We start from the raw sequence: 10,826 nt of genomic DNA on the forward strand, positions 1-10,826 counted from the left end.
CTTCCCACTCAGTCCTCCCACCATGGCCATGCATCCCATCAGTCACTGCGCCTGACATTCACTCCCAGTCCCTGCCTGCCTCTTCCTCATGGGTCCATATAAACAGGCAAGATGGCCAGAGCGGCTCCTGCAACTGCCACTCCCCCCAGGGAACTCTATGGTATTTGTATACCAGTACAGTGGAAACAACGATCCGGGGTTCGGACAGCATGATAAGCCTTGGTGGTATGGAGAAGCCATAAAACAGAGCCAAAGATGGGTAGGTCAGCCCTTTTCTCCAAATGCCACCCCCTAGCTTCTCTTTCCCTTTCTTCCCAGCTGGAAGTCTGCCAGAGAAGGGCCAGATGGATTTGCCAGAACTGACTGCATGCAGAGGGTGGCCTGACATGAGCTTGGAGGCCAAGGGGACCTCCAGAGCCCACACTGAAATCCAGGAGATGCCGTTACATTGCTAACAGAGGCACAGAAAGAGAAGCCATCTGATCTCTCGGACAAAGCCCCAACGCCTGAACTTGCATAGGATGCTTAAAGCGATTACACGGGTTGCCAGAATAGCGCAGGACGACTTCCTGCGTCTTGGCTTCGCCAGCAATATTCTTGGCCATGCACTGATAGATGCCCTTGTCAGATTCTCTGGTATCCTGGATCATTAACGTTCCGTCCTGCAAAAGGTTCAAGCGCCCGTCATGCGTCATGTCGATCTCATTGCTGAGAAACAGAAAGTAAGACAAGGTGTCAGGGGGCGCAACCCACAGCTTTCTGTGGCTTCTGTTTTCACTGCAGGAGGAGGAAAAATACATCCTTTATTCCTTCGCCCAGGTTTTCCCTCTGGGTTTTGTATTTCTCTGCCTTTCTGTACAGTCTACCAACCAACCGCACGATGGTGCTGGGGTTGGTATACCCGCAGTATAACAAATTTGCATGAGGGTTTTATTCTGGTTTGAAATTTAAGAGCTGGTTTTCTTCATTCTAACCCCACTGCCAAAAAAGGCTGGGAAAGACAGGAAAAGCCCTGGAGGGTGACGTCATGAAAAAGTCCTGGGAAGCCCAGGCTCATGGAAATCCTAAATGCAAGAAGGTATCACATCAGCCTGACCAGGAATCATGCAGATTAAGTCTGCTCTCAAGTTCAGCAGATACACAGAAAGTTGCATGACTATTGTGCTAAATTTATCTTGAGCACATCTTACACCTACTGAGAGTGAAAACCATCTTACTCCTCCCAGGATTCCCCAGCCAGCCATGCTGTTTCTGTCTACACTTGCACAGAATCGTGCCCTTCGATGCATTTGTTGAAACCAAATTAACCCTCATTCATTGCAATGGGCCTCCTTTAAGTAGGACTAGCACTGGCTTCCAGGCAAGGTTTTTACACTGGCCAGAGAGCTTGTTTGATGGCATTACTAAAATGCCTTAAAAGGAACAAGTCCAGAAATTGCTGTTGTCCCCTAAATGCCGCTCCAGCCTCGATCGGACGACCAAGGGTTCCAGTGAAGGACGTGCGCCTTCCTGTGTGTTTACATGACAACGTTCAGCTAGTTCTACTCCGTCATGGCTGTCAGCTGGGGGACTTGCTATGTGGTTCTGCAGAACTGGGGACCAGATCTGGCCCTTAATGGCTTCCAATGAGGATCCCTTGCAGGCAGCAGTCCCCAGTCCTCTCCCGCAGCCACTGGCCACCGGGGGGCCTTCTGGCTTTGGTGCAGGGCCCTCCCCATCCTAGGAATGGTTGAAATGCCTCTGCCAAGCCTCAGTGCCTGCCAGAAAGACCTTCAGCTAAAATGTGCCGCACGTTTCTGCACTTCTGCTTTCCTCTCCCCACCCCTTTGGCCCCGGGCCCCACCCACCACCGGAACGTGGCCCCCAAAAGCATCATGCCGGCTTGGGGCTCCTTTCAGAGACGCACCTGTTGTGAAGCCAGATGATCTTGGGTTTTGGGTTACCCTCTGCCCTGCAGATGAAATACACAGTATTGCCCAGGATGGCGTCCGCGTCATGTGGCTCGGTAGTGATGCGAGGACTCTCTGAAAGACACCACGAGAGATGCCTGCTCAAGGTCAGGCGAGAGAGACATTTGGGTTTTTCTTTCTCGGGAACATTGTGGCCAGGTGTGCTTTTTTATCTGCTCAGCTTGGGGGCACTGGGCCACTGGAAGCTTCAACTGCGTTCCCGTTGTGAGGATGGCTAAACTCCAGATGCAGCTACGTTGCTTCAATTCCCGTTGGGTTTGAGTTCTGGATTGTCAGGATCTGTCCCTTTTCAGCTCTGGGCAATAGAAAAAATTATGTTGAACATCTTTGCATATGTCCAATACTCCCAGTCCAGGTGGTACCTTCTCCAAACAGTGCCAGTCCCGCTTCAGAGCTAGCTGGACAAATTAGTAATCCGGCTTCCTTTGGAAGGGAATTTTTAAGAACGTTCCTATCGTCCTTCAGAACCCTGAATAAGGGCTTGCCGTGGCCTCAAACAGCACGTTCCTTTAAACATGAGTCTGCCCCTTTCCTGTCACTGCACCTGGAAAAGGTCATTGTAGAGTCGGAAGAGGTGCACAGAAAGGCAACTGAAATGATCGAGGGGCCGGAGCACTTCTGCTATGAGCAGAAGCTAAAACCACCGGGACTGTGCAGCTTAGAAACAAGGCAAGGAAGTGGAGATATAGGAGAGGTGTTCAAAATTCTGCCTGGTATAGTGAAGGTGGAGGCGAGACGTTTTCTCAGCCGGGCTTCCGTCTAGTTGTGGAAACCCGATGTGACTGCTGGGCATGAACTGTGTGTGCCCGGAGGCCTTCGCATGCTTCATCAGCCCTTCAAAGCACATTCCTTGCCCTGCTGCTTTCGATGGGAAGAGGGTCAACTTGTATCTGAGCACCTGTGGCGCTGGAGAGGGCTCCCGAGAGTCCCTTGGACCGCAAGGCGATCAAACCGGTCAGTCCTAGAGGAGGTCAAGCCTGACTGCTCTTTAGAAGGCCAGACACTGAAGATGAAGATGAAACTCAAATACTTTGGCCACCTCATGAGAAGGAAGGACTCCCTGGAGAAGAGCCTGATGCTGGGAACAATAGACGGCAAAAGAAGAAGGGGACGGCAGAGGATGAAGCGGCTGGATGGAGTCACTGGGGCAGTCGGCATGAGCTTAGGTGGACTCCAGGGGAGGACAGGATGGTGGAGGACAAGAGGGCCTGGAGGAATGTTGTCCATGGGGTCGCGAGGGGTCGGACACGACTTCGCCACTAACAACAATGTATGGCTGTGAGAGTTGAACCGAAAGGAAGGCTGAGCGCCAAAGAACTGAGGCCTCTGAATTGTGGAGCTGGCGGAGACTCTTGTGACTCCCTTGGACTGCAAGGTGATCAAACAGGTCAGTCCTAGAGGAGATCAACCCTGACTGCTCTTTAGAAGGCCAGCTCCTGAAGATGAAACTCAAATACTTTGGCCACCTAATGAGAAGGAAGGACTCCCTGGAGAAGAGCCTGATGCTGGGAACAATTGAAGGCAAAAGAAGAAGGGAACAGCAGAGAATTAGGTGGCCAGATGGAGTCACTGAAGCAGTTGGCGTGAGCTTGAGTGGACTCCGGGGGATGGTGGAGGACAGGAAGGCCTGGAGGAATGTTGTCCATGGGGTCGCGATGGGTCAGACACAACTTTGCAACTAACAACAACAAATAACTGAACACACGGATTAGATGCAGCAAAACATGTATTCTGCAGATCACGACGAGCCTGCCCTCCCCTGGGGTGACTTGACACCCAAGCTGAGGAAACCCTCGTGTGTAACAGTGCACAGATTTTCAGACCCCTTTTCAGTGTGTAGATACTCATCCCTGCTTTTTTGGAAGTAAATAAACTAGTCAGAACTGGCTGTTTTCTCTTGGAATGGGAGTTGAACTCTGTTGAGGAGGAGGAAACGGCTTCGACACACATTTGTCGTGGACCTCTTAGAAAACCCTCTGCATCAGCGGCGAAGTGTCTTTCACCGCTGACCCAAAGGACCACGAGTTGCAGAAAATGTGGGATCTTTGCAAATGCAGAGGACTTGCCGCCTTAATGCTTTCTCTGAGGCAGCCCTGCCATCTCTTGTCCCCGTCTGCCCTGAGGACTTCCGCCTGCTCCCGTCAGCCTTCAAACAGATCCATGCACAAGGACTCTGTGTTTTATGTAAATTCCCCAAACCAGGGTAGGAACTGTATCAGCCAAAGGTTAGCTAGAAGGAGCCCGGTGCTGAGACGACCTGCCCTCAAGGGTGGAGCTACAAGACAGAGAGAAAACGCAGCTCCCAAACTGGAGGCGGCTGCCCTGCATTTCCTCCACCTCTTTTCCTGGTCTGTCTAGCAAAACATATGATAGAATATTCCATTGAGTAACATGACATAAGCAGCGGCTTTGCTTGTCCTGGCTTTGCTTCCTGGCAGCAGCTTGCAAGGGCAGAGGAAGAATTCCACAGTGCAGAGGAGGACAAGGAGGTGCTGTGCAGATGCTTTTCACGGCGGTCACAAGGCTTTCCTGGCTCTGCTTCCCCACCCAGGAGCTCCCCTGAGGAATGGGACACCGGCTCCCATCAGCCCCCACTAGCATGGCCAGGAATGCTGGGAGTTGGAGTCCACAACGTCTGGATGGCTGGTTCGGACCTTCCTTGGCTTTCAGCGTCTCTGCAGGCTGCAACTCAGACCTGCCCGAGATATTTTGTAGCACTGAGGAAAGGACCAAGGTGTGTCCACTCACCTGCCCACACGCAAGAGGCGCCGGGTTCCATCCAGGGCATCCCCAGGTGGGGCTGACACCCCGGGAGCCACTGTGGCCAGTGCCAACACCAGTGGGCCAGATGGGGCACAGCTCTGATCTTCCTGGGAAGCCCTTTCAACCAGGATGCTCGGCCGGAGGGCATCCCCGGGCGGGCGGTTTGCCCAGGAGCCCCTTTCCAGGCCTCGCCGGGGTGGCAAGACGATGCAGGCGGGACGACCGGCCGGGTGCTTACCGCAGTGAAACTCCTGGGTGGTCAAGGTGACGATGGAGCGGCCCTGGAGCTCCGCGGGGCTCTCGCAGGAGGCGACCGCGTGGGTGCTGCCCTGCGTGGCGTACCTCTTCAGCAGCTCGGCCAGCCACATCAGGTCGCAGTCACAGCGCAAGGCGTTGGAGTCCAGCCGCCTCGGGGGAGGAAAGGGAGGGGGGTCACTGCGCCTGAGCGACCTTCCTCGGCAGCCAGGTAGAAACCGGGCCCCATAGGGAGCCAGAGCACTGGTGTGGTTCACCCTGTTCTCTGCGCCCAAGCTGGCGCCCTCCAGATGTGCAGGCCCGCAACTCTGGCCAGGCCGGCTGGCAGCTGCAGGCCACTGTGTTTGCAGATGCCTCCTGGGGAAGGCTTGTTTGCACAGGCAGCAGCTACCTGGGGCCTCCGACGGAGGTCTTCCCCCACGCAGGGGTGTTCCACACAAAGGACATGACGCGCACAAACACCGCCTGGGAGGCTCACACCAGTGAGGCTGAGATGGGCTCAGGCAGCCACTCCAGGATCCAGATGTGCACTTATCCTTACAAGCAGCTACTCAGGAAAGCCGTCTGGCTCACGGGTCCCCTCTACAGTTTCCACAGGCGGTGCTCAGAGGACACACTTCAGGGGAAGGGCATAGCTCAGGGGCAGGCCTTTGCATGCAGGAAGCCCCCAGTTCAAACGGTAGCATCTCCAGGAGGAAAAACTCCTGGAATTCTCCAGGAAAAACTCCTGGAGAAGCTCTTCTAGTCAGGGTTGACACAGGAACCAGCTGTTCCATGTCGGGAAGGGCCTGCTAGAGATAAGCGGACATAGTCCAGGCCAAGAGGGGTGCCATTCAAAGGTGAGGCGGTACTTGCTAGATGGCCCCTGCCTTCCCTTGGACCATGCAACCTCGCAGTGACTCTCCTGTGGTCTCCAGGATGCTTTTTCCGGTATTTCGTCCAAGACCCAAGAGATGTAAAGAAGCATGAGTTTGAAACAGGGCCTCCTGCATGCAGAACATTAGCTACCTGTCCAACTGAGATCTTGAGATGTTTCTACCAACAGGGGACAGAACAGCTGTTCACAGACCTGGCTTCAGTGGAGACTAAGCCCACGTGAAATGGGACCCCGGGCTGAAAAAGCAGGAAACGATGCGGTCGCATCCAGTCCCTGGCAGAATAAGATCTGCCTTTGCCTCCCTCCCAGTCATAAACGATAATTAATGTATTCTGCAGCAGCAAATATTCACTTACAGGCGCTTAAGGGATCCCAGCCGGGCGATGGCTCCTGGCTGGATTCGGGAAATCCGGTTGTTGTGCAAGAACCTGTTTGGGGATAATGAAGAGTACCAGCGTTTTTCTTGGTGTTTGGTAAGGCTATTCCCGAGTGACTCAGGGAGACAGACTGTCATTTAGGCGATTGCTTGGACAGTCACAGATGTCCTCAAAGCAGGACCTTGTCTGACCAAACGAGACACGATCACGTGGCTGTGTTTTCTAAAACGTAAGTTGCAGCTGCGAGAGAGACGGAGCTGCAGCAGGCCTGCAGGGAATGGGGAACAGGAGTTTAACCCTTCCCCCTCCATGATGGCGATCGGCCTGACAAGAATCTCTCCCCAGCTGAGCCACCGACAAAGGTTGCCCTTCCAGTGAAATTAGCAGCTTCGGGGTGGGGGGGATAATTCTGGCTTTATCGAAAACATGGGTAGAATCTCTCCAAGGTGGCATGCAACAATAAACAGATAAACCAATCCAGTATTTTCAGGATTATAACTGCAGTGTCAATTATCTGTATCAATGATGACAGGATTAAACTCTTCCCCTCGCCACTTCGAGAGGGACTGTGCTGCTCCAGTTACCCAGGGCTTGCTGTCTAGCTTTTGGGAACCTGCTCAGCAAGTACCAAATTAGACCAAAGGCCTGTCCTTGCATCATGCCTGCAAAGCATCCAACAGCAAGCCGGTGAGATGTCCCCGAGAAGGACACAAGCTCATCCGCCCCACCCCCCACCGCTGCCCATGTTCCCCAGCAACTGCTGCTCAGAAGCATCCTGGAGGCCAAACGTAGCCAGCAGGACTAGTAGCACTGACAGCCTCCTTCTGCATGGATTTATCTAAAGGACTTCCCGGCTGCCCAAGGGCACCCGTGTCCATGAAGGTGCGTTTGTGACTTTTGCTATTCGTGTCATTACAGCATTTAATGGTTATTTTTTGTCTTGGGACAACTAGATCCTTGGGAGATGGAGGCTTCCTGCCTCAGCTGAGTTGTGGCAGATGGGTGTTCCTCTCCTTTTAAACCCAATGGTCAAATTGCTCTCCTGGCTATTAGGAGGGGAAAGAAAGAGAGGGGATATGGACAGTTGGGGGGTTCCACCCCCACTCTCGACTGCTGCAGTGGAACGGTCTGCCCAAACATTGCAGGACTTTGGGGGAGTGGCTCTAACGGGGTGGGGGCATTCACGCCTCAGAGGTCTCCAGCTCCCAATCCATTTTTGACACCCCCAAGACCTGCCAGAATGTCGCAGGAGGTACGCCTGCCAAAGGTGCGACCATTTCACGACTTACAGTCTTTCCAGCTTGGGCAGATCGCTAAAGGTGTCCGGCTCCAAGGTTTCCAGGTGGTTAAAATGCAGGTAACTGGCACAAAGGATGGGGGGGGGGGACACAAAGAAACAAGCAAGCAAACACCATTAACTCCCAGGCAGAGCCACCCATTAAAGGGTCGTGTGACCCCACAGCATTCACCAAGGGTGGGAGGGCTACCTGTAGCATTTCCACCTATTGCCATCGTTTCCCACTGGCCCCATATCATTCTATCACACCCGACAACTTTTGTGGGGTAAGTGTGAAGCGCGCCTCCAGCGGTAACACGGAAAAGGATGCTCTTCCGCTAGGCCCAACCTCCGGAGCCTTCCTTCCCCCAAGTGCCAGACCTGAGGGAGGCCCGGAGGGGGCAGCCAGGGGCAGGCCTTTTCAGTGGTGGCCCCTCTCTCTGGAACAACCTCCCTGCTGCAGGTTGCCTGGTGCCAAACTTGCCATCATTTTGGTGCTGGGTCAAGACAGCCCTCTGTGTAGAAGCCTTTCAAGAGCTCCTTGGCTATCCAGGGTCCTGAGCGAATGATCCAGGGGACTCTTTTCCACTGCAGGGTCATTTTTATTATATACAAGAAACTCAACTTTTAAACTCATTTCACATTCATTTGAATGTTGTTTTATTTTAATACTTGCATTGTAGTTTACTATTGTGTTTTATGCTCTGTTGTAAACTGCCGAGATGGCTTTGGCTATGGAGCGGCATAGAAATTAAAGGAATGACCATCTAAATAAATGATGTAAGGAATTTGGGGAACTGGGGTGTAAGAGACAATATTGCGAACTCCTATGGGCGTTTGACAGGGTGTCTTCGTCTGCTGCGAAATAGGCAGAAATTCAAGAAGCAAAGTCTTCCCCACCAGCGCATTTCCTCATTGGTCAATGGTGTACCAGTTGAATTGCTGCCTGCCATGCAGCTGCTGCAGATGCAGAAGAGGAAAAGCCTACAATCCCAGCCACGATAGAACTGCGAGGGTTCTTTGCAGCCCGTGTGACTGTTGTGATTTTGTTTCATTATCCTAGCCAAGCTAGAACAGAGAAGCATCAAATCCACTCAAGGTTTCTCAAAGAATTTGAGCCGTGGCATCTTTGAGTGAAACCAGTCTGTTCACACAGTCTTAAGACTACAAAAGCCATGATGCTGTCCGACAGCGAATGAGGCACCCACTCAGGAAAACATCTGGATCCATCTGCAAATAGACAGCTCACTTCAGTGCTTATGGGACCAGCTGGAATCTGAGATGCCAGATGGATTTTCCACGGAAATCCATCGCTCCAGCATGGGAAAACTGGACTTGAAGGCAGAATTGCAGCGGGGGGTCACGCATGTTTTCCAGACATGACAGGTTGTTATCTGGATGAAGTGTTTCAAATTCAACATGACCAAATGCAGTGAAAACTGAACACAGGTTGTCTTTTTTGTGTAAGAAGAGAGTTGTAGAAAATGGGATTTGGCACTATGGGAAAAGGGGTGGGAGCTGAGAAAAATTGTCTATGCATTCAAATAATTCTTCTATCATCCCCCAGACTGGTCCTTTATCCAAACACACCTGATGCTATCCATCATTCACCAGCTCAATTTGCCATGATGGCTTTGACGGAAAGGACAGGGCAATTTGAGAGATGCCAAAGCATCTGGACAAACACAAAAAACACCCCCTCCCCGATTCAGCACAGAAACCAGATGGGTTTTATTCCCTCTGATGCCAGATTTGTTATGCTCATTGGTGCAATTTGGGTGCAGCCAGAAATGTGACTGTTTCAAAATAGTTTATATAGAAATGTCTTCTTTTTTTCCTATTAGAGAATCATACCTTGCATGGCTTATTGTTTTGCCTCAGAAGTTTATTTCCCAGAAGCAACAAGCTGTTTGTCAAAGGGAAGCAGTGCGGGACCATTCCTTCCTAATATGTCATCCCCAAAGCTGCTGATTCTATTTGCGAACAAGAGATTAGATCTTGGCTGTCGTGCCGTATTTGATCATCTGAGGAGAACTTATTTTCCAGACTCCATGTCCAGAGCCTCTTAGAATCTTTCTACAGCAGGCATTTATTGTGTGTCTGCGACTCCCCACTTACGGCTGTTTGTGTGTGCTTTTCAGAAAGCCTTCATCTTCCAGGGCTTCTCCTGAAGTTTTTCAGGCATTTTTTTTTAAACGAGGATAGTCTGGTATTTTAGTGAATAGCAGCAGGAAACCCTGGTGCAGGAGTGCAATTCTGCTATACCACAGTGCCCCCTAGTGGTTGTGTAGTGGAATATAGGCAAAGAAAAGTGCCAGCAGGGAAAATGTGCAGTGGATGGAAAGCCAGGAGTAGCAAAGCCCTGTGCTGACCTAGCATGGCTTGCAAACTTTTCCTGGCTAGGGAACTGGGCCGCTTTTGTGACTTCTGCTCACGCAGCCAGAAGCCTGGCATCCCTGCCTTCTGGTGCTGTCGACACTGACCTGCCCACAGCCACCTCCCAGTTTCCCCCCCTCTTCAACTGTGCTGTCCCTCAGCGCCATCTTGGCTTGGGTTCAAAAGGGTGGCTTTGTGTTTCAGAGCTCAGCCCTGTCACTGCCGTAAGAGCAGCAGGTGAGTCCCCTGGATCAGAACGTCTGATCCAGCATCCCGCCAGCTGCCCCTGGGAGACCCAGGATAGGACAGGTGTGCAACAGCACCAGCATGCCCATGCTCCCCAGCAACTGGCGTACACAAGGATACTACCTCTGAGACCGGGGGCAGCCCAGGGCCATCCAGACCTCTTGGGGAAGCTAATTCCCGAGCTGCACTGCGCGCTGTGTGAAGGGTTTCCTTTTACCTGCCACCCAACAGCTGTATGACATGACCCTGTGGGGGCCTGAGTATCTCTCCCTCCCCACGTTCTCCGTTCTGCTCCGTGTTTAGGCTCTTGGGCGTGGCTCTCTGCTTGAAGTCGCACCAGTTTGCCTTCCACAAAACGGGTATTTTGTGCTTGGCACGGGAGCGATTTTCAGAATCAGCAAGCTCCTCGCCCCGCACCCCCCCCAAGGCAGCCATTCAACCATGCTCAGTACTATTTCAACATTCCCAGTGTGCCCAATGCCCCCCCCCCACAAATCTGCGGACCACTGTGCTAAACTCTGTCAACAATGAATGCCAGTGCATCTCAGCCAGGCTGCATGCAAAGGCGCTGTGCTAAAATATGAAAGGAAGTCCAAAGGCCAAATTCATCCCTCCGCTGTGAGTTCAGGAAGGCATTCCCATTTCCCCCCCTCTTCTGTAGGTGGGCAGAAATGCTGAGCACGTGG

At 52.3% G+C, this 10,826-nt stretch overlaps 1 protein-coding gene across 1 annotated transcript; it reads right to left on the reverse strand.

Annotated features, from left to right (window-relative positions):
• Positions 1–44: 44 nt before the first annotated feature.
• Positions 45–9,122, reverse strand: LOC123036134 (peroxidasin homolog). Its single transcript, XM_044455150.1, has 6 exons — positions 9,109–9,122; positions 7,532–7,603; positions 6,222–6,293; positions 4,972–5,141; positions 1,907–2,024; positions 45–708 (listed from the first exon to the last, which is right to left on the reverse strand). The coding sequence occupies exons 1-6, from the start codon at positions 9,120–9,122 to the stop codon at positions 444–446; spliced, it is 711 nt and encodes a 236-aa protein (XP_044311085.1). The 3' UTR covers positions 45–443.
• Positions 9,123–10,826: the final 1,704 nt, after the last annotated feature.

The sequence above is a fragment of the Varanus komodoensis genome, unplaced genomic scaffold (genome assembly GCF_004798865.1).
Source record: "Varanus komodoensis strain SLA01 unplaced genomic scaffold, ASM479886v1 scaffold8, whole genome shotgun sequence".
Classification (NCBI taxonomy): Eukaryota; Metazoa; Chordata; class Lepidosauria; order Squamata; family Varanidae; genus Varanus; species Varanus komodoensis.